This window comes from Ursus americanus, chromosome 15 (assembly GCF_024610735.1).
Source record: "Ursus americanus isolate L20-20 chromosome 15, mUrsAme1.1.p, whole genome shotgun sequence".
Classification (NCBI taxonomy): Eukaryota; Metazoa; Chordata; class Mammalia; order Carnivora; family Ursidae; genus Ursus; species Ursus americanus.
In genome coordinates this window covers 36,542,478-36,566,949 of record NC_142141.1, presented here as the reverse complement: position 1 = coordinate 36,566,949, position 24,472 = coordinate 36,542,478, and the positions used below count along the sequence as shown (strand labels likewise).

The 24,472-nt window shown below is 39.0% G+C and overlaps 1 protein-coding gene across 2 annotated transcripts in view; it reads left to right on the top strand.

The window, feature by feature from the left end:
- The first annotated feature begins 452 nt into the window (after positions 1 to 452).
- Positions 453 to 24,472, top strand: part of WDR70 (WD repeat domain 70) — a 290,352-nt gene continuing 266,332 nt past the window's right edge. For both annotated transcript variants that reach the window (XM_045787291.2, XM_087867918.1), the window contains exons 1-4: positions 453 to 600; positions 695 to 760; positions 2,921 to 3,004; positions 14,533 to 14,653. In XM_045787291.2, the coding sequence (XP_045643247.1) occupies positions 576 to 600; positions 695 to 760; positions 2,921 to 3,004; positions 14,533 to 14,653 (296 nt within the window). In that variant the 5' untranslated portion in view covers positions 453 to 575. The remainder of the gene's footprint in view (positions 601 to 694; positions 761 to 2,920; positions 3,005 to 14,532; positions 14,654 to 24,472) is intronic.

Here is a 24,472-nt window from a genome sequence, read left to right as displayed (position 1 = left end):
CCTTGTGTCAACTGTACTTCAAAACAAAACAAAACAAAACAAAACAAAACAAAACAAAACAAAACACCTCTCCAGGTGATATCAATATGCAGCTGAGATTGAGAAATATCGCCTGAGGGCTTCCACAGGTTTACTTGTTCCTTGTAGGACCTGTGTACTCATTCTTTCTTTCTTTTTCTAAATGCTTATTATGCCAGTCATATACAGCTATTGAACAAAATCTAGAAAAGAAAGAAGGAAGAAAGGAAGCAAGCAAGCAAGGAAAGAAGGAAGGAAGGAAGAAAGGAAGGAAGAAAAAAAAGAAAAGAAAAGAAAAAGAAAGGCTGTTGACACAAACTAGATAATGTTTCCAGCCAGTGTGTTGAGTTAGCAGGTGATCTCTGCGGCGCTTATGCCCCTCCAGCCCGCTAGGGCGGCGCAGCTCCAGGGACCTCCATCCCCTCGCAGAAGGCGACGCTCTTGGCCTTGGCGGCGGTGCAGTCTCTGCAAGGCGATACTTCCTGCTGGTTTTGCCGCGAATCTTCAGCAGCTGTCTGTACTGTGACTGTCGGTAGTTCTGCAGTGGGCGGTTGGCCATGGAGCGCCCGGGGCCCAGTGAAGGTGGGTTCCGTGGGGGCGATGCCAGGCAAGACGGGAAGGGCCGGGGGCGCCGGAGGCGCCGCACTAACGAGGTCTCCTTCTCCTCTTGCCCCAGTGACAGGCTCAGAAGCGTCGGGACCGGATCCGCAGCTGGCGGTCACCATGGGCTTCACGGGGTTCGGTGAGTGACTGTCTTAACGCTTAGCCTCTTCTCCTTTTGCAGAGGTTTTAAGAACCGCAGAATGAGAGGGGGGGGCCCAGCTGTCACCTCTGTTCCGCACCCTCCGCTGTGCCAAGCCCTAGTTACTTTAGCCAAGCCCTGTGTCTTGAGATTTCTCGGTATTCTCTTTCTCATCCGTTTTCTAATTCTTGCTTGTCTGTTGGGACCAGCTCAGGTGACATGTATGGGAAGCCTTGTGGGAAAGATAGCTTTGTGACCTATGCTGTGGACGGCGTTGGTTAGTGGAGGGAGTTGTCTTTTTGTGTCCTGAGACGGAGCTAACCATTGACTGTGGTCTGTAATGAGATGGCCTTTCTGGCAACAGGTGGGCCGGCCATTAAAGTGATATAATAACGGTTATTAAATGCTTTTTGATTCAAGCCTTTCTCTCCCGGAATTGTCACTTCAGTCTCTCTGTAGAGTCTTGTTATGAGATAAAGAGGAACATTTCAAACAGAGATGTAGTCATCTGTTGAAAACATTACTGCTTGTAAGAAACAAATGTTAATTGTCTTCCCGTTTCTCGTGGGTCTTGGATAGAACAAATATCAGGCTAATGTGTCTAGGTCTCTTGTTGGTGTTCATATACTCATTTATTATGGTAACGGCTTCTGTCACATTTTTACTCCTAGGTGGTCATGTTTACAAAAATACTATATACTTACGTGTTACTATAGTATTTACTTTTGTTTCATTCCTAATTTCAAAAGTAGCGCATATTAATAGCAGAAAATCCAAAGAACACAGTAAATGAGAAGGAAGAAAGTAAATCCTTAATAACTGTATGATCTAGAAATCAAGAGTTAGAAGTTTGTTTTCTATTCTTTCCTGTTGTGTATTTATCAAGAAAGTTAAGATCATATGTATGTACAATTTTATATTCTTAATTATCTACTTTATTTAATTCTTAATGCTTTGAGGATTTTCTGCATTATGAAGTACTCTTCCAAAACATGATTTTTAATGGCCGAATAGTACATTTGATAGAAGTGCCATAATTTTGGCCTACCTAGTTTCTAATTCTTTTATTCATAATACTGAAAAGAATATCTTTATAAATAACCCTTTTATTTCTTTTTGTAAAAGTAATTTTATGTGTGTTTCCATAGGGTAGATTTCTAAAGAAGGCACTATAATAAAAATACAAATATTAAAAAGTATCCAAAACATTGCGTGTATATCTTTTTTTTTAATTTTTAAATTTTTTAAAATTTATTTTTAAGTAGGCTCCACACCCAGCATGGAGCCCAACCCGGGGCTTGAACTCATGACACTGATCAAGGGTTGGATGCTTAACAGTCTGAGCCACCCAGGTGCTCCTGGGTAGATATCTTTTAAAACTAATTGATCCATTTTGTCATAATGCCCTTCAGAAAGGTGGTTTCATTTTAGACCGAAGTCAATATTATGTAAGAATGACATTTTTACCATATTCTAACTAACATGGAGTAAACATTATTAAGAAAAAACAATAAAGACAAATATAATATTCCTTCAAGCTCATTCATGTTGTTGTCAGAATTTGGTTTCTTGTAGTTTTAGGGCTGAGACCTCTGTTTTCTTATTTGCTGTCAGGTGGGAGTTTCTTAGCTTCTTAAGGTGCTTGCATTGCTTGTCATCTTACTGCCTTCATCTGAAAATGAACTAGTGCTTCTAGTCCTTTTCATACTTCATATATCTCTGACTTCAGCTGTATCTGTTCTGCATCTTTGCTTGTAAGGGCTTCTGTGATTAGATTGGGCCAACCAAGATAATCTGTTTTAAAGTCCATAACCTTAATTAGATCAACAAGTCCCTATTGCCCTGTAATGTGACATATTCCAGGGTTCCAGAGATTAGGGTATGAACATTCTGCATTCTGCCTGTGACCAGTGTTGTAGATTTAAGGGGTAGAGTCCAGGTGAATTGAGGAGAATGGGAAAGTTGGCTGGTTAATGATGAGACTATTGTTAAAAATTCCCTGGGAAGTAAACTCTTTCTTCCTAGGTGTATTTCTTGTAGCCATGCTATAAATTAAACAGACTAAATGGTTATCAATCATTTAATCAGTGCTTATTGAGTACCTAAAATTTGGCCAGCTTAGTGTGAGAAGATCACAGTCTGCTTCTTATTTCTTTTTAGGAAAAAAAGCTCGCACATTTGATTTGGAAGCAATGTTTGAACAAACACGAAGAACAGCTGTGGAAAGAAGTCGGAAAACACTGGGTAAGAAGTTCAGTTATGGCTCTTTTATTGGTTTAAATACTGTATACACCTTACACAAGTACGTTGGCCGTTATTATAAGACTGAAAAAAAATTTCGAAGTTGTTAAAAGACCAAATGTGCTGGTTCCTTTGGAAGCAGAGTTGGTTTTTTTTTGTGTTTTTTTTTAACATGGTAAAAGTTGCATCTAAGTAGGATAAGTCTGAATGCTAAAATCTTTTTGAAGTGTGTTCTATGAACAAACAGGGATTCTAAATTAATTGATAAGAATAAGAATAGCAGTTTTTTTTTTTTTAACCTCTTCTTCCACCTTTATCTGATTTTCATTTCATTTTTTTCTTTTCCTGCTTACAGCGGGACCAGTATTTGGAAGGCTGGGCGAGAGGTGGCTCTCAGAGCTGTGTACACCACTGACTGTTGACTCAGTATAGAAAATTGAGACATACAGTGAATGTGGCTGCTGCTGTTGAACCCCTGTATTAATGAGTTTATCAGACATTTAATGAAGGCCTTAATTTCCAGACTGTCTGGTGTGATACTAGGTGATTGGCAATTCTGGGTACCACCTTATGGTCTTCCAAGTAGACTGACTCCTCTATTGCTTTCTTTAGATTTGATTCAGATCATTCTTAGACTGAAGGTATAGATATATCTTGATAGCACAAAAGGGGCTAGAAATCAGAGACAGGACTTCTGGAAAATTTTAAGTGAATGTTGTTCTGGCGATTGTCCTTTTTGGTTTTAAAATGATAAGTTATATAGCAGTAATATCTAATATTTGGAAAGTGAGCTTGATGTGAAAGTTTTTGGTCTGTGGAAGAATAAGGTTTTTTTTTGGCGATAAGGCCACATACTATTTTTTAAAAAGAACTGTCATTAATAACAAATTTCAAACACATACAAAAGTATAGTAATGAACTTCTATCATACAGATTGAAGTACTGTAACAATTACTTCCCCTCTCAGATTATTCTGATACAAATCTGAGACACATTACTTCACCCAAAAATATTTTAGTATGTGTCTTTAAGAGATACTGATTTTTAAAAATTTTTTTAATTTTATTTTTATGTTTTTTTATTATATTATGTTAGTCACCATACAGTACTTCCCTGGTTTCTGATGTAAAGTTCGATGATTCATTAGTTGCGTATAACACCAAGTGCACCATGCAATACGTGCCCTCCTTACTACCCATCACCAGTCTATCCCATTCCCCCACCCCCCTCCCCTCTGAAGCCCTCAGTTTGTTTCTCATAGTCCATAGTCTCTCATGCTTCATTCCCCCTTCTGGTTACCCCCTCTTTCTTTATCCCTTTCTTCCCCTACCGATCTTCCTAGTTCTTATGTTCCATAGATGAGAGAAATCATATGATAATTGTCTTTCTCTGCTTGACTTATTTCACTTAGCATTATCTCCTCCAGTGCCATCCATGTTGCAGCATGTTGAGAAATCGTTCTTTTTTTTTTTGATAGCTGAGTAATATTCCATTGTATATATGGACCACAACTTCTTAATCCAGTCATCTGTTGAAGGGCATCTCGGCTCCTTCCACGATTTAGCTATTGTGGACAATGCTGCTATGAACATTGGGGTGCATATGGCTCTTCTCTTCACTACGTCTGTATCTTTAGGGTAAATACCCAGTAGTGCAATGGCTGGGTCATAGGGTAGCTCTATTTTTAACTTTTTAAGGGACCTCCACACTGTTTTCCAGAGTGGCTGTACCAACTTGCATTCCCACCAACAATGTAGGAGGGATCCCCTTTCTCCACATCCTCTCCAGCAATTGTTGTTTCTTGCCTTGTCCATTTTTGCCATTCTAACTGGCGTAAGGTGGTATCTTAGTGTGGTTTTGATTTGAATTTCCCTGATGGCTAATGATTTTGAACATTTTTTCATCTATCTGTTAGCCATTTGTATGTCATCATTGGAAAAGTGTCTGTTCATATCTTCTGCCCATTTTATGATTTATTTGTTTCTCGCGTATTGAGTTTGAGAAGTTCTTTGTAGATCTTGGATACCAGTCATTTATCTGTAGCATCATTTGCAAATATATTCTCCCATTCCGTGGGCTGCCTCTTAGTTTTTTTGACTGTTTCCTTGGCTGTGCAGAAGCTTTTTATCTTGATGAAGTCCCACAAATTCATTTTATCTTTTGTTTCTCTTGCCTTTGGAGATGTGTCATGAAAAAGGTTGCTTTGGCCGATGTCATAGAGGGTGCTGCCTGTGTTCTCTAGGATTTTGATGGATTCCTGTCTCACATCAAGGTCTTTCGTCCATTTGGAGTTTATCTTTGTGTATGGTGTGAGAGAGTGGTCAGTTTCATTCTTTTCCATGTAGCTGTCCAATTTTCCCAGCACCATTTATTGAAGAGACTGTCTTTTTTCCACCGGATGTTTTTTCCTGCTTTATCAAAGATTAGTTGCCCAAAGAGCCGAGGGTCCATTTCTGGGTTCCCTATTCTGTTCCATTGGTCTATGTGTCTGTTTTTGTGCCAGTACCATGCTGTCTTTGTGATCACAGCTTTGTGGTACAGCTCGAAATCTGGCATTCTGATGCCCCCAGCTTTGTTTTTCCTTTTCAACAGTTCCTTGGCGATTCGGGGCCTTTTCTGGTTCCATACAAATTTAAGGACTATCTGTTCCAGTTCTTTGAAAAATGTCATCGGTATTTTGATTGGGATAGCATTGAAAGTGTAGATTGCTCTGGGTAGCATGGACATTTTAACTATGTTAATTCTTCTGATCCACGAGCATGGAATATTTTCCCATCTTTTTGTGTCTTCCTCAATGTCTTTCAAGAGTGATTTATAGTTTCTAGATCCTTTACGTCTCTGGTTAAGTTAATTCCAAGGTAACGTATGATTTTTGGTGCTATTGTAAATGGGATGGATTCCCTAATTTCTCTTTCTTCAGTCTCATTATTCGTGTATAGAAATGCAACTGATTTCTGAGCATTGATTTTGTGTCCCGCCACATTACTGAATTGCTCTATAACTTCTAATAGTTTGGGCGTGGATTCTTTTGGGTTTTCCATATAGAGTATCATGTCATCTGCGAAGAGAGACATTTTGACTTCTTTGCCGATTTGGATACCTTTGATCCCTTTTTGTTGTCTGATTGCTGTTGCAAGGACTTCTAGTACTATGTTGAATAATAGTGGCGAGAGTGGGCATCCTTGTCGTGTTCCTGATCTTAAGGGAAAGGCTTCCAGCTTTTCCCCATTGAGAATGATATTTGCTGTAGGCTTCTCATAGATGGTTTTTATGAGATTGAGAAATGTACCCTCTATCCCTACACTCTGAAGGGTTTTAATCAGGAAAGGATGCTGTATTTTGTCAAATGCTTTTTCTGCATCTACTGAGAGAATCATATGATTTTTGAATTTTTCTTTCTGGATAAAATCTAAGACACTGATAGATTTGCGAAAGTTGAACCACCCTTGCATCCCAGGGATGAATCCCACTTGGTCATGATGGATAGTCCTTTTAATGTACTGTTGGATTCTATTAGCCAGGATCTTGTTGAGGATTTTGGCGTCCATGTTCATTAGGGAAATCGGTCTGTAATTCTCCTTTTCGATGGGGTCTTTGCCTGGTTTGGGAATCAAGGTAATATTGGCTTCATAGAATGAGTTTGGTAGCTTTCCTTCTGTTTCTATTTTTTGAAATAGCTTTAGGAGGATAGGTATTATTTCTTCTTTGAATGCTTGGTAGAATTCCCTAGGAAAACCATCTGGGCCTGGAGTTTTTTTTTTTGGAAGGTTGTTTATCCCTGACTCAATCTCTTCATAATTAATTGGCCTGTTTAAAAAATCAATTTCTGGGGCGCCTGGGTGGCACAGCGGTTAAAGCGTCTGCCTTCAGCTCAGGGCGTGATCCCAGCGTTCTGGGATCGAGTCCCACATCAGGCTCCTCCGCCGTGAGCCTGCTTCTTCCTCTCCCACTCCCCCTGCTTGTGTTCCCTCTCTCGCTGGCTGTCTCTGTCTCTGTCAAATAAATAAATAAAATCTTTAAAAAAAAAAAAAATCAATTTCTTCCTCTTTCAGTCTTGGTAGTTTATAGGTTTCCAGGAAGGCCTCCATCTCTTCCAGATTGCATAATTTATTGGCATAAAGCTGTTGATAAAAGTTTGTAATAATCCTTCCAATTTCATTGGTGTTGGTTGTGATCTCTCCTTTTTCCTTCATAATTTTATTAATTTGGGTCCTTTCTCTATTCTTTTGGATAAGTCTTGCCAGTGGTCTGTCAATTTTATTGATTCTCTCAAAGAACCAGCTTCTAGTTCTGTTGATCTGCTCTACTGTACTCCTGGTTTCTAATTCATTGATTTCTTCTCTAATCTTGGTCAACTGCTTCCTCGTGCGTGGATTAGGCCTGTCCCTCTGTTGCTGTTCCAGCTTCTTGAGGTGAGAATATAAAAACTGCATTTTAGATTTTTCTGTTCTTTTGAGTGAGGCTTGGATGGCTATGTATTTCCCCCTTAGGACTGCCTTTGCAGTATCCCATAGATTTTGGACCGTTGTGTTTTCATTCTCATTGGTCTCCATAAATTGTTTAAATTGAGTTTTGATTTCCTGGTTTATCGAATCATTCCTGAGCAGGATGGTTCTTAGTCTCCAAGTGTTTGAGTTTCTTCCAAATTTTTCCTTGTGGTTGAGTTCCAATTTCAGAGCTTGTGGTCTGAGAATATGCAGGGGATAATTTCAGTCTTTTGGTATCGGTTGAGACCTGTTTTGTGACCCAGAACATTGTCTATTCTTGAGAATATTCCATGGGCATTAGAATAGAATGAGTATTCTTTGGTTCTGGGGTGTAGTGTTCTATATGTATCTATGAGGTCCAACTCGTCGAGTATGGCATTCAAAGCTCTTGTTTCTTTGCTGATTTATTGCTTAGGTGATCTGTCTGTTGGTGATAGTGGAGTGTTGAGGTCCCCTACTATTAGTGTATTTTTATCTATATGTCTCTTTATTGTGGTTAAGAGTTGACTTGTGTATCTTGCTGCTCCCCTGTTGGGGGCGTATATATTTATAATTGGCATATCCACTTGTTGGATACATCCTATAAGAATAATATAGTGCCCTTCTGTGTCTCTAACTATAGTCTTTAGTTTAAAATCCAATCTATCTGATATGAGAATTGCTACCCCAGCTTTCTTTTGAGGTCCATTGGTGTGAAAGATGGTATTCCATCCCTTTACTTTCAGTCTGATTGTATCTTTAGGTTCAGAATGAGTCTCTTGTAGACAGCAAATGGATGGGTCATGTCTTTTTATCCAATCTGCAACCCTGTGGCGTTTTGTGGGAGCATTTAAGCCATTCACATTGAGACTGAATACTGAGAGATATGATTTAATGATGCCATGTTGCCAGTAAAGTCTTTGTTTCTATAGATTGTGACTTTCTGTTCTGTATTACTCTTGGGGCCTTTTTACCTTTATAGAACCCCCCTTAATATCTCCTGTAGGGATGGTTTTGTGGTTACGTAATTGGTCAATGACTGGCTATTCTGGAAGGTCTTTATTTCTCCATCAATTCTGAAGACAGCCTTGCTGGATAAAGGATGCTTGGCTGCATGTTTTTCTCTGAAAGAGCTTTAAAAATGCCCCCCCCCAACCCTTTGTCTCATTCCAGGTCTGTGTAGACAGGTCTGACGTAATTCTGATGCCTTTGCCTTGGTAAGTGAGAAATTTCTTTGCCTTGGCCGCTTTCCATACTGTATCCTTGGATCTAATATTTGCGAAATGCACTATGACGTGACGTGGCATAGGTTTGTTGTGGTTGAGCTTGGGAGGGGTCCTCTATACCTCTTGGACATGAAGGTTTGTTTCCTTTGCTAGATTAGGGAAGTTTTCAGCTACAATTTGTTCAAATATCTCTTCTAGACCTCTCTTTTTCTCCACCCTGTCAGGGATGCCGATGATTCTGACATTGGAACGTTTCATTGAGTCAGTAATCTCCCGTAACCTACGTTCCTGAGAGTGGATTTTTTTGAGTCCAGATTCTATTTTAGCTTTTTCTTCTACTAACCCATCCTCCGGTTCACTGATACTTTCTGCCTCATTAACCCTGGCCGTCAGAGCCTCTAGTTTTGATTGCATTTGGCTCATAGAATTTTTAGTCTCTGCCAGATTCGCTCTCATTTCCGCCCTTAGAGATTCTGTATTCTCATTAACATTTTCGTTAATACTTTTTTCAAGTCTTACACATCATCTTGACCATTGTTACTCTGAATTCCATTTCTGATAATTTGGTTATATCCATATCCATTAGTTTTTTGGCAGAGGCCACAGACTTACTGTCTTTTCTTTGCTGGGGGGGAGTTCTCCTTCTCGTCATTCTGATGAGGAGAGGGTGCGGGGTTGTCCAGAGCCCAAATTATTGACCGGTACCCAGGCCCTGGGCCCTTGTTTTATAGGGATCTTAGGGATGTGGGCTTCTTGATTTTTCAGCCTGCCTCCTGGGGGAGGGGCCTGCCGTGTCGATACTCAGGCAACCCTGTTTGGGTAGTTCTCCGTGTCCCCTGCGAGTTGGGATGGGGGTGGGCTCACTGTGAGCTGGTATTTCCAGGCTTTTGTTCTCTGGCAGCTTTCCCTGACGGTTTGCTGTGCCTCTTCTGAGATTCAGAGCAGCAGTGGTCGAATCTCAGCCTCTGTCTCAGAATAGAGGGATCGCGGACCATCCTCCACTGATGTTCTGGCCACTTTAACTCTGTTTCTGTTGGTGCTGCTCAACTCTGCAGCGACCCGGGATGTGCGCCCCACACCCGGCGTCCCAGCCCTCACTTCCAGGGCCGGCATGTCTCTGCCCTTTGTGTTTCTAATACCGCCAGCTGCCCCCGCGTGCTCCGGAGCTCCCGGTCTCACTCTGGTTTCAGTGAGCACACCGGAACTCCGTGAGAAGTCTGGTGGCACGCGCTCCCGGCTCAAGGTCTCAGTCCGCTCTCTCGTGGGTGCCCATCCGCGAGTCCGCCCGCTCCCCCGTGCAGGTGGCTACCGCTCTCCGGTGCCCGAACGCGGCGGCTCCCTCCCCCCTCCGTTTATCTTCCGATATCTGTGCGGGGTTTCACGGCTTCCCGCTTCGTACCTCAATACTCAGCGCTGGGGATGTTCATTTGTAGAGATCCAGATGTATCTTCCTGCGTCTCAGGCTGATTCCGTGGATGTTCAGTCTGGTCTGGTACCTATCCAGCTCGACTCAGGGGACCGGCTGAAAAAGGAGTCCCCTACTCCTCCGTCATCTTAACTCCTCCCCCCAGAAATAATATAAATTTTATCCTAATATTGTTTACGTATTGAGGATAAGAACCTTGTTTTCAGTTTTATATATACTTACAGTACTTAGTAGAGCTTAGTACATAGTAGTTACATCCCTAAATATTTAACGGAGAAATGTAATTAATGTAGTTAAAATGTTCTTATTTTTTATTTCCTAGTATTTTGGCATTAAATATTTAGAGTTAAATGTAGATTTACATGAAATTGGCAGGCTAGTGAATTGTTTTAAGTTAGAGTAACAAAAACATTTAGCAAGATTTAAGTCCCATGGGTAAAAAGACTATTACGATTAGAAAACATTTATTCTAGCTTATATTTACGGTAATTTTATTTCCTTTACATTTTATCTTAAGTCTCATTTCTTCCTTTAAGGTAAGTAATTGCTATAATGATTGGCTCTGAGATTTTCAGGTATCAATTACATTCCATTGAGTCTGCAGTTTGTGTGAATGAGCCCAGATGGGAGATGGTAGTTTTGGATAGTTCACTGTTACCTAGACAAAAATTGCATACAGTGGAGGAGCTTTTGCAGAAATGGCTATCCAAAAATTGGTAACTGTTTGAAAGTAGAGAAAAATAAAATTAGGTGCTTGGAAAAATAAAATTAGGTGTTGAATAGTAGGTTAATTCACTTTGGTTAAGGGAAGATACAGAACGTTTTTACAGTGCTTATACTGTGTTTGGTTCCACATTTGGTGAAAATGCATGAAATGATACCCTTTGTCAGGGAGTTGCAGACTATTAAATTGTTTGGTTTTGGTTTTTTTCCTCAGTCAACAATGAAGAAGAAAAATTTTTTTCTTCTCTAAAATGTCTTAATCCTGCCTTTTATCTTTATCCCTTGCTTTAATGAAGCAGCAGGTGATGGCAGGAAACTCTCTGATTAGAAAATCCTGGCTAGTGTTTAAAAAAAAAAGTTAAAATTTTAAATTAAAAAATCAGATGCCTGGGGATACCTAGGTGACTGTCAGTTAAGCCTCTGCCTTCGGCTTAGGTCATGATCCCAGGGTCCTGGGATCCAGTCGAGCATCAGGCTCTTTGCTCAGCAGGGAGCCTCCTTCTCCCTCTGTCTGCTTCTCCCTCTGCCTGCTGCTCCCACTGCTTGGGCTCGCTCACTCTCTCTGACAAATAAATAAATAAAATCTTAAAAAAAATTTAGATGCTTTTCTAGGGACAAGTAGTTTGGAGTATTTATCCTCTGGTGAGGAACTCTAGTTGGACAGGTAGGTGGCTCAGTTTCCAGATAGTCTGGCCACAAGAATGCAGTAAAGGACTGGGCTTTGGAGAGAGAGGCAGGCAAACTATTATGTAAGGTAGGTGGTGCTCATTGGGTAATTTTAGTCTCTAAGAAAGTCTGGTCACATCTTGGAATGACAAATTGTAGAACTTCAGTTCACTGCTAGGGGACTTTATAGCTTTGTTACTTAACTTTCCTATGGCATAGATTTCTCAAATGTAGAGTGAGAATAATAGTACCTACATCAACTGTATTGTATAATTGAAATTTGCTAAGAGAGTAGAACTTAAATGTTTCCACTTAAAAAAAAAGGGTGACTATGTGGGGTGATGGATATGCTCATTGACTCTATGGGGAGAATCTTCTTGTAATGTAATGTATATTAAATCATTACATTGTGAACTTTAAATATTTTACAATTTTATTTGTCAATTATACCTCAAGCTAAAAAAAAATAGTATCTACTTTAGAGGTTGTTGTGATGATGATTAAAGGAGTTAATTTATAGGCAGTACTTAAAACAATACCTGATACATAGCTCCATGTAAGTATTAGCTTCTATAATATTTAAGTTAAGGTTGTTATTATAAGGTGTATACTTGCAAAAAAGTCCTAGAAGACCTAATTAAAAATGGCTCAAATAAGAAAAATTTAGTGTTACACATGAAAGCACCTCTGGAATGGGGCTCTTCCCATTCTGAGTCCTGACATGAAGAACGTTACGTTTTTTCCCCTTTTTCTGCTTTTCCAGTTTTAGGGTATTGACTTGTTTTAAGCTGACTGCCCTCATGACCAAAAATTGTAAGTGAAATTTTGTTACATGCAGATGACCACATCCATAGGCTGAAAGGATACAGTTTTGTATATCTTTTTTTAGAAGTAAGAAAACCTTTCTCAAATGTTCCTCCAGCTGACTTCTCATATGTTATTGGTTGGTATTTGTGTGGAACATTAGTTCCAAAAAATAGCCACTGGCAAGAGCAATATAGTTGACTTGGAATCAGGCTTTACCCTTCTGGGCAGTGAGGGGCCCCCCATCTGCTGAAGCACCTGCTACCTCTTATCTGGAGAAAATTGTGGTTTTTCTTAGCAAGGGAAAAAGGAAGAAATGGCTGTTGTATAGGAAGCTAATAATGTATGCCTAGGTATTGTTTACTGATTAAGGTCAGAAATGCCCCAAGACCAGAGCCTAGGATCAAGTGTCCAAGTGTGGTTTCACCCTCCAGCCTCTCCCCTCCCACCCTGGAGAGTATGGAGGGATTGACAGGAGAAGCAGGATGAGGGTAGGAGCCATGCAGGCCCCACTCTTCTACATTATCTTCCTTATTTTTTTTCAGTCTTAGCATCAGAGTGCAGAATTATCTAACCCAACCACCTTAGCCCAGGGGTGAGCACAAAAAATGTCAACATGAGCTAGAGCTATAGTGTTTGCCTGTAGAGCTTTTCTTTTTTTTTTTAAGACTTTATTGATTTATTTGACAGAGACAGAGAGCAGAAGCAGGTAGAGAGGCAGAGGAAGAGGGAGAGGGAGAAGCAGGCTCCGTGCTGAGCTGAGAGCCTGATGTGGGGCTCTATCCCAGGCTCCTGGGATCATGACCTGGGCCAAAGGCAGACGCTTAACCGACTGAGCCACCCAGGCGCCCCTTCCTATAGAGTTTTATTTTCCCTGTTTGAAATAAAAGGCTGTCTAGTTACTTGTTGACGTACATTTGTTATCTTCTTGTTTCTTATTCTCCATATCCTATCAACAAAAGACCCTAAAGAGTACAACATTCCAATTAATAAGTGCCTTTTGATACTGTTTAACTTTAGGTGTGTTGCTTTTCATTATTAAGAAAAAATAGTGATGATTATCTCAGGTTATTGAGAATGGTGGCAGTTGAGAACCAGACTATTTATATAATTCATTTCCTTCCTGTGTGCCCCCCAGTTGTACAGAGACATTATCAAAGGAAAAAGATCAAATTTCTTTGGATAATTTTTCCCCCCATGGTACATAACTCTAGAAATCTGAAATTTTCTCATGATTTTTGTGGGAAGTCCCTGACCGTATATCCAGTGGGGGAAATTCAGAAATGAACAAAATTCTGAGTTTATAGTTTAAAACATTAAAAATAAAAAGTGCAATTACCTAAAATCTTACCTTTGAATACTATTTACTTATCACCTTCCACATCTTTTTATTTATTTTATTTTATTTTTTAAAGATTTTATTAATTTATTTGATAGAGAGCAAGAGAGAGCAGGAGCAGGGGGCAGGGAGAGGGAGAAGCAGACTCCCCACTGAGCAGGGAGCCCAACTCAGGGCTCAATCCGAGGATGCTGGGATCATGACCTGAGCTAAAAGCAGACGCTTAACCAACTGAGCCACCCAGGTGCCCCTCTTCTTATTTTTTAAAATTTTTATTTATTTTTTAAATAATCTCTACACTCATCATGGGGCTCAAACCTGCAACCCTGAGATCAAGTGTCACATGGTCTACCAACTGAGCCAGTGAGGTGCCCCCTTAGATAGTGCAGTGTCATTCATATACTATTCACATGGTAATTTTGCTTAGCATATCTGTTATTATTTTCCCAGATTTGTTATTTTCCATCACTATTTTTATTGGCTGTGTTTTAATTAATTAATTAATTATTTAAAGATTTTATTTGTCAGGGAGAAATACAGAGCACAAGCAGGGGAAGCAGCAGGGAGAGGAAGGAGCAGAGTCCCTGCTGAGCAGGGAGCACGACTGGGGACTCGATCCCAGGACTTCGGGATCATGCCCTGAGCCGAAGGCAGATGTTCAACTGACTGAGCCACCGAGGTGTCCCTACTGGTTGTATTTTATGTTGATACACAGTAGTTCAGTTATTTTCCCAATTTGGGTATTTAGGTTGATAAGTTTTTGTTGTTACTGGTACCACTCTAAATTATTACATCTCTTTGACTATATTAATTTTTAGCCTTTATTAATCCTGACAAATTTTGAAGTCTTAACTATTGGAATTTTTTTCAAATCTTTTCAGAAGCAAGAGAAAAAGAGGAAGAAATGAACAGAGAGAAAGAATTAAGAAGGCAAAATGAAGATAGTGAACCAACATCTTCGGGCTCACATGTAGTCGGAGACTGCTCGAAATCATCTTCCAGGTGCTTGACTTTCTCAAAAAGATTCTTTTAAACTATCATTCCCATTTAGGTGTTTATTCTTAGATAATTGCAACTGGTAGTTATTGCAAAGAAAAAAAGAGAGGATAAAGACTGATTTTGTTCTAAAAAACTGATTTTTTCTTTTTAAAGATTTTTAGTTCTAATTAGAGGTCAGCAGGTAAACACTATCAGATTTTGTTTTCTCAGAGATATGAAGCAAATGGCAGCTTCTTTTGTTGGTCACCACAATTACTAGGCACTGGCACTGTGGGAAGCAGTCTTTACTGGTCCTGAGAAGGGACGTGGTGACCCTTTTCCTTGGGGGGAGAAAGCCCATGATTGAAGTCTCTTGAAATTTTGTAAACCAATACATGTTTTTAAATAAATAAGAAAATACATGTTAGTTAAGGACTTTTTTTTTTTTTTAAAGATTTTATTTATTTATTTGTCAGAGAGAAAGCAAGAGAGAGAGCATGAGCAGGGGGAGGGGCAGAGGGAGAAGCAGGCTCCCGGTTGAGCAATGAGCCTCTTGCTGGGACTCCATCCCAGGACCCTGGGATCATGACCTGAGCCGAAGGCAGAGGCTTAACTGACTGAGCCACCCAGGCTTCCCTAGTTAAGAATTTTTAAAGGCCCTTTTGCCAGTGGCTTTCATTTATTAGGAAAAAAAGTAGCTGTAAAAAATATAGTCAGGAGAAAACTGTTAAATGACTTTTTTCTTCATTGAGGCATCTTGAAGTTTTGTAATTTTTGCATAATTTTAATTGCCTTAAGGCTATGCATTTTTTCTTGTGATTTTTATGTCTTTAAAAAAAATAAATCTGATTATTTCTTTCTCCACGTGAATTTGGACCTCGTAATTTTTATGTATATTGATAAACTTGTTAGATTTGATATTTTTTCTCATTTTCTAGCTTTTTAAAAATTTTTAGTTATATCACATTTCATTGTACAAACATTTTTTCATGTTTTTGATCATATTAAAGTTTTTAGGATCTATTTCTTAGGCAATTATTTTTCCTCAAATAGGAGATTATTACTCTATTCTCTTTTTTCTAGATTTTATAAAAATTACTTTAAAATTTTAAATGAGAAATTATTATGAAGTACTTAAGACTTCAAAAAGATTAAGAACTGTACTCACTAGACAACTTAAGAAGTAGGCTTTTACAGTGAACACTTCTTAGGACTGCCTTCCATTGCATCTCCCTCCCTTCTTGGCAGAAGTAGCCAATCTTCTAAACTTAAATTTTTTTCCTGTATCTCTTTATAATGTTATAATATGTTTCTGTATCCCTAAGACATATATAATATTGTTTTGCATATTTTAAGACCTTTCCCCTTATGTGTCTAGTATAGCATTTAACATACTATGTACTATCATGTACTGTTTTTGTTATGTGTTCTTGTATAGGATTATGGACACCGTAAGGTCAGGGATGTTTTTCCCCTTAATTAAGCAAAATGTTTTTGCTATGAAGTATTTCATACATATAAAACTCTAGATATCCTACATTTAAAGAGAACAATGAAGTAAATACCCATAGTGTAGAGCTTTACCAGTGTGTTTGAAATCCTCTCTCTCTGCTCATATTTCTCTCTCCTCCACTTTATCTTTCCTTCCTTTTTAGTAGTTTTATTAGATATAAGTATATTCCTAAACAATATGTTTTATATGATTTCTTATTTTATATTGATGCTGTTAATGCTGTCATGAATGTGTTTTTTCAAAAAAAATTTTTTTATTCAACAAGATTTTTTTTTTTTAAGGGGGTGGGGAGGAGAGGCAGAGGAAGAGGGAGAGAGAAAATCTTAAGCTGGGCATGGAGCCTGACACAGGGCTCAGTCTCACGACCCTGAGATCATGACCTGAGCTGAAATCAAGAGTTGGACACTTAACCAACTGAGCCACCCAGATGCCCCAAAAGATCTTTCATTTTTTGTTGTTGTTGTTTTTAAAGTAGGCTCCACACCTAGTATGGAGCCCATTGTGGGGATTGAATTTATGACCCTGAGATCAATACTTGAGCTGAGATCAAGACTCAGATGCTTAACCAACTGCGCCACACAGATGCCCCACAACAGGATATTGTTGAGATTCATTCATGTTGACAGATGAGGCTATAGTTCATTCATACTCAATGCCATTTGATTTTCCTTTTAGAAATATACTACAATTTTTCCAATTTCTAGTCAATTTAGATTGCAGTTTTTCTTTTTTCTTTTTTTTTTTTTTTTAAGATTTTATTTATTTATTTGACAGAGAGAGAGACAGCCAGTGAGAGAGGGAACACAGGCAGGGGGAGTGGGAGAGGAAGAAGCAGGCTCCCAGCAGAGGAGCCTGACGTGGGGCTCGATCCCAGGACTCCAGGATCACGCCCTGAGCTGAAGGCAGACGCTTAACGACTGAGCCACCCAGGTGCCCCTAGGTTGCTGTTTTTCTGTGTTATTATGAAATATGTTTTTAGTGACTGCCTTGTAGCCATCCTCTGTTTGTTTTTTTTTTAAAGACCTTATTCATTTAATTGAGAGAGAGAGTGTATGAGCGGGTGGAGGGACATAGGAGAGTGGCGAGGAGCAGAGGGAGAGAGAGATCTCAAGTAGACTGTGTACTGAGCATGGAACCCAGTGTGGGACTCCATCTCACCACCCTGAGATCATGATCTGAGCTGAAATCAGGAGTAGGATGCTTAACTGACTGAGCCATCCAGGCACCCCATCATCCTCTGTTTTATATGTATAAAAGTTCCTCTTTCTCCCTTCCTTCCTTCCTTCCTTCCTTCCTTCCTTCCTTCCTTCCTTCCTTCCTTCCTCTTTCTTTCTCCCTTCCCTCTTTCCCTCTGTCTCTCCTCTTTCTTTCTCTCTCTCTCTTTCTCCCTTCCTCCCTTCTTTCCTTTCATAGAAGTTATTGAATACACCACAAGGGAGCAGTAGGCAGGGCAGTGATGGAGAGACTGCTGTACAAGTTTCTTTAGAGCATATATTTAGTAGTAGACTTGTTAGGCCTTTGAGTTAAGTACATATTTATCTTTACCAGATTTGGCTCAATATTTTCTAAAGAGTTTATATCCACCAGCAGAATGGAAGAGTTCCTGTTGCTCCACATCTTGCCACCACCCATTATTGTTATACATTTGTATTTTTGCCAATGTGATGGTTGTGAAGTGATACCCTTATGGTGTTGATTTGCATTTGCTGGTTACCAGTGTAGTTGTGCATCATTTTAAAAGTTTTTTTGTAATATATTTTTTCTTTTGAATACAATAAGAACTGTATGTTCTGCAAGATTTTTCTACTGGGTTGCTTGAGGTTTATTATTATTAATTTTTATTTTTCAATGGTGTTTTTTAAATGGAAGTTTCCAATTTTGAAGTATTCTAGTTTATTAATCTTCTTTTGTGGTGTTTTTGTGTGTGTTTCTTTTTAAGATTTATTTATTTATTTATTTGAGAGAGATATTTATTTGAGAAAGAGGGAGCATGCACTGGGGAAGGAGCAGAGAGTGAGGGAGAGAAGCAGACTCCTCACTGAGCTGGGAGCCTGATGCAGGGCTAATCCCACAACCCTGAGATCACCCAAGCGGAAATCAAGAGTCCAGTGCCCAACAGACTGAGCCACCCAGGCACCTCTGTAGTGTTTTTGTGTTTTAAGAAATGAGTCCTTACTCTGAGATCATAAAATAACTTCTGTTTTTTTTCTAAGATTTTATTATTGGGGCACCTAGGTGGCTCAGTTGGTAAGTGTCTGCCTTCGCCTTGGGTCAAAATCTTGGGATCCTGAGATCCAGCCCCTCATGGGGCACTCTGATCAGTGGGGAGTCTGCTTCTCCCTCTCCCTCTGCCTTTCCCCCCTGCTCATGCTCTCACTTGTGGGTACTCTCTCCCTCTCAAATGAATAAATACAAAATCTTTAAAAAATGATTTTATTTATTCATTTGAGAGAGAGCATGTACCCACATGAGTAGGGGGAGGGGTAGAGGGAGAAGCCGACTCCCTGCTGAGCAGGGAGCCCAAATCCCAGGTCTTGACCCTAGCCCGTGGCAGATGCTTAACTGACTGAGTCACCCAGGTGCCCCAGCTTCCTATGTTTTTTTCCTAAAGTTTTCAAGTTTTGTGTATCATATTTAGGTCTTTAATCAATGTAGAATTGCTTTTTGTGGATAATGGTGAAGTTGTCATCCAGTTTTATTTTTTTCTTCATATGGGCAATCAATTTTCCCAGCCCCTTTATTTTTGATTTTTGAAAAATTTTATTTAATAGACTTCATTTTTTAGATCAGTTTTAGGCTCATAGCAAAATTGAGCAGAAGGAACAGAGGTTTTTTCCATATACCTCCTGCCCTCCTGCATTCATAGCCTCCTTTATTTTCAGTGTCCTCCACCAGAGTGGTACATTTGTTACAATTGATGAGCCTGTGCTGACATGTCATCATCACTCAGTATCCGTAGTTTACGTGACGGTTCACTCTTTGATGTTAAGTCTGTGGGTTTGGACAAATATGTAATGACTTGTAGCCATCATTATAGTATCATTCAGAGTAGTTTCAGCGTCCTAAATATCCTATGTGCTCTGCCTATTCACTCCTGCCTTCTCCTGACTCCTAGCAACCACTGATCTTTTATATTTTTATTGAAGTAATTTATACACATTACAAAATCAAACATTATAAAGCTTCGTTTTTCCCTGTTCATAGTTCTTGCTTCCCAGAGAAAACTATTTAAAAGTTTTTGTTTTTCATCTTTTATTTACCTTCATATTTCTAAATCGTAACTTTTGTGTCTGGCTTCTTTCACTTTGTTAAAGATTTTATTTATTTGAGAGTGAGTGAGAGCACAAGTGGGCCAGAGGGAGAGGGAGAAGTAGGCTCCCTGCGGAGCAGGGAGCCAGACGCAGGGCTTGATCCCAGGACCCTGGGATCATTAGCTGAGCCAAAGGCAGTCACTTAACCGACTGAGCCACCCAGGCACCCCTGGCTTCTTTCACTTTGTAAGATGTTTTCAAGGTTTGTGTTTTATCAGATCTTCATTCCTTTAAGTGACTGAATAGTGTTCCAGTGTATGTATACCACAATTTGTTTATCCATTCATTTGTTGATGAACGTTTGGATTGTTTTCACCTTTTGAATACTGTGAATGCAATGCACATTAGCGTACAAGCATATGTTTTTGAGTCTTTGTTTTTAATTCTTTTGAGTATATACTTAGGAGTGGAATTTATGGGTCATATGGTAATTTTATGTTTAACTTTCTTTTTGAGGAATTGTCAAACTGTTACACAGCGATCGCACCCTTTTACATTCTTAGCAATGTATGAGGATTCCAGTTTTTTCACATTCTTGCCTTTAGTTATTTTCCATTTTGTTATGTTTTTGTTGTAGTCATCCCAGTAGGTATGAAGTAGTATCTCATTGTAGTTTTTATTTTCATTTCCCTAATATCTAATGATGTTGAGCATCTTTTGTTGTGTTTATTGGCCATTTACATATATTCTTTGGAGAAATAACGAAGTCTGGTAATCATTGTTAAGTTGGATTGTTTGTCTTTCTGTTGTTAAATTATAGGAGTTCTTTATATATTCTGGTTATTAAACTTATTCTGTATATGATTTACAGATATTTTCTCCTCTTCTGTAGATTGTCTTTTCACTTTTTTATTTAAGATTTTTTTATTTGTCAGAGAGAAAGAGAGAGAGCACACAAGCAGGGGGAGCGGCAGGCAGAGGGAGAAGCAGTCTCCCTGATGAGCAAGGAGCCCGATGTGGGGACTTGATCCCAGGACCCTGAGATCATGACCTGAGCCGAAGGCAGATGCATAACCGACTGAGCCATCCAGACGTCCTGTCTTTTCACTTCCTTAAATATTTTTTTAAAGTAAACTCTATGCCACATGTGGGGCTTGAACTCACAACCCCCAAGATTAAGAGAAACATTCTCTACCAACTGAGCCAGCCAGCACCCCTGTCTTTTCACTTTCTTAATAATGTACTTTGATGCATTAAAGTTTTTAATTTTGATGAAGTCCAACTTACATATTTTTTCTTTTTGTTGCTTATGCTTTTGGTACCATATGTAAGAATTCATTGCTGAAGTATAGATTGTGAGGATTTCCCATTGTTTCCTTTTAAGAGCTTTATAGTTTTATTTAATTTTTTTAAAAGAGTTTATTTATTTGACAGAGAGAGCGAGAGAGAGCACAAGCAGGCAGAATGGCAGGGAGAGGGAGAAGCAGATGACCCACAAAATAGAGAGCCCGATGTGGGGCTAGATTCCAGCAGCCTGGGATCAAGACCTGAATCAAAGGCAGATGCTTAACTGATTGAGCCACCCAGGTGCACCAAGAGTTTTATGGTTTTAGCTCTTATATTTTGGTCATTGATTCATTTTGAGTTAATTTTGCATATGGTGTGAGGTAGGAGTCCAACTTTTTTTTTTTTTTTTGGTGTGGCTTTTGGCTTATCTTGGTGATTCCAATGTGGAATGTAAGGTATGATTCCAGGATAGTTCTCTTTTTTATTTTATGGATGCTCAGCAGTCATTACATGGTGATCATCTTCTTCACTATCTTTAAATGCATACTTGTTTTATATAAATTATTTCTTATAATTTGAATTTGGTTCTGGAATTCCTCTTCTCTCTTGGCTGTATTTCATCCAGTCCTATGTATTTTAAATAAGTTTCAGGTTAGTTTTTTTCCTTTGTAGCATATTAAGAATCTGTTTCACAAAGCATACAAATAACTTTTTTTCTTCTTCTTTTTTTTTTTTTTTAAGATATTATTTATTTGTCAGAGAGAGAGAGCACAAGAAGGGGGAGCAGCAGGGAGAAGCAGGGTCCCCGCTGAGCAGGGAGCCTGATGTGGGACTCGATCCCAGGACACTGGAATCATGACCTGAGTTGAAGGCAGACACTTAACTGACTGAGCCACTCAGGCATCCTGAGATTTTATTTTCTTAAGTAATGTCTACACCCAGTGTGGGGCTTGAACCCACAACCCTGAGATCAAGAGTTGCATGTTGCACCAACTGAGCCAGCCAGGCACTCCCACAAAGCATACAGATAATTAAAAAGAAATCTACAGTGTTGTTAAAATTTGGTGTAGAGGAAGTCCATCTAAGACTACCAATTTTATTGGCTTTAAAGAAATAGTGTATGGATGGAAGTTACCACTTAAACATCAAATACTGGAAAGAAATATGTCATTTATTCTATGAAATATAGGATAAATACTGATATACTCCAAATCTAAAGGAAGGAATCATTTAGACATTTGCATTTCCTTTAAAGAAATTCGTACCAAGGGCACCTGGGTGGCTCAGTTGGATGTCTGCCTTCGGCTTAGGTCATGATCCTGGGGTCTTGGGATTGAGCCCCGAGTTGGGCTCCCTGCTCAGCAGGGAGCCTACTTCTCTTTCTCCCTCTCTCTGCTGCTCCTCTTGCTTCTGCTCTCTCTCTCTCTTTCTCTCTGTGTCAAATGAATAAATAAATAATAAAAGAAGAAATTAGTACCAGAAACACTGAATTTTGTTTATGAATTAATTTCTGTATTGAAATTGTATAATTACATATTTAATGCTTAGCTAAACTCTCTTTTGAAAAGTCAGCGGAGGGGCGCCTGGGCAGCTCAGTCAGTTTAGCATCTGCCTTCAGCTCAGGTCATGATCCTGGGTTCCTGGGATCGAGCTCCATGTCAGGCTCCCTGCTCAGCAGGGAGTCGGCCTGACCCTCTCCCGCTGCTGCTCCCCTGCTTCTGCTTTCTCTCTCTCTTTCTCAAATAAATAAAATCTTAAAAAAATAAAAAGTAAGCTGAGAAAAATAAGAGGTTTTGACTCCTCTGTTTTCTCCTCAGATACATGTTGTTTCTCAGGCTCTGGGTCATATTTTGGTACCACATTGAATTAAAGCGTATTTTAAACATGGAATGTGTTCTGTTTTCTGTCACAGACATTTTTGGACATAATTTCATGGACTTTGTTTTTCAGAAGTTGAAAATATGTTAAAAATTGTTTATTTTTTTGACTTGTGTGCATTAGAAGTGAAAAGACAGAAATGGAACTAGAAGCTGCATAGAAGCTGATACATTCCATCCAGTTTCGTGTCAGTATTAGGACTGTATAATCAGCCATGAAATCAACTTGATCATTAGTTCTCCAGTGCTTGCTTCTGAACTAGTTAACTCATTTAAAGCATAGGTGCTAAGGATTAATAGTTTAGTTTAGAGCTCTCTGTGCTCTGAAAAGTTTGCATTAAGAAAGTCTGTGATTTCTAAACTAGTATAGTTGGGAATTTGTGACTTAATGACAAGGGGGAAAATTTTGGAGTATGAGTACTTTAGTAAAAATCTATGCGGTCATTCAACTGTTATTTATTGAACATCTGTTGTGGGTTAGGCACTGCTTTAGGCATTGGGGCTACAGCAATTAGCAAGTCAGATGAGATCTCTGAGCTCATTGTTGTGGGGTATCTGAGGAGACGGATAACAGATTATAAACAACTGAGTAACCAATCAAATAAGATAGTTTAGTGAGGTATGTGATAAAGATAATCAGAGTAAGATAATGAAGATAATGGTGACTGATAGGGGTGTGTTTGAGAAAGTTTAGAAAGGGGGTGCATAAGGCCTCTTTGAGGAGGTGATATTTGCCAAGACCTGAATGAAGAGAAGGAGGCCACTCAACAGTCAGTTCCAGCAGAGGGAACTGCAAGGGCAAAGACCCTCATGCTGGACCAAGCTTAACCTATTGAGTTTGAAAGAAGGCCTGTGGGGCTGCAGCACAGTGAGCTAAACCATTGCAAAAACAAAGAGAAATTCTCTTTGTGGAGGTTTGCTTGGTCCAAACAAAGGTAGGAACCTTTGTATATGGATAACATGTATGTAAGTATGTATTCCCTTCAGTATTGAATTTAGATGAAAATAAAAAGAAAAATTCCATTTTTTTTCTTCAGTGGGTATTGAATGCCTATTATATGTCAGGCATCATTTAGGTGCTAGAGACAGCAATGAATACAACAGAAAGAAATTTCTGCTTTCATGGAACTTACATACTAGAAATATTTTAGTAGAGGGCAATGACTTTGAGTTTTAGAAAATATTCGATGTATTAATTGATGTAATTAGGAACATAATTCTCATCCCTTTCAGATAGGGTAGGAGGGATGGTGGATGGTGGTGACTTTCAGAATGCCTAGAGGTTTGTGATAAAGACCTTAATGAAAGTGTGTAACAGTTCACAGATGTGCTGGGTAGAAAAACAGTTGAGAATCAGTACAATACTGTCTAGAGTAAGATAGTTTTAGAATCCAAGGATGCTACATACAACATTTTAGCAACTCAGCAAACTTGAATTAAAACTGAGAAATAATTTGTATTTCAGAAAATATATTGAAATGTTTGGGAAGTAATATTAACTTTCTTACATGGCTGGCTTTATATGCTCCTGTGGTAAACAGTGATTGGATTCAGATATAGTGAACAGAAGCATTGGTTATCTTGGGGGTTTTCTTTCTTATGGATGTACTATTTTGTAGTTTTTCCTCCACGTTTCAGTTCTGTTGGCTCTTTATGAGTGAGGATGCCCTAATGGGCCTCTAACATATAATTGTTGTGACTTTAATTTATGTTTAGGTTAAGATAAGTAGATAAATGAAACTTTTTACTTTCTTAAGATAAAGTAATATCTGAGTTATACCTTTAATGTTTGAATTACAAATTTTAACAAATTACACACTAATTAATTAAAATAAAAACTCAGTTGTTAAAAGGAGAGGCAGGGTTTCCTGGGAAATCAGTATATCTCTAGAGTGTGTTTTTTATTGCACCAGAG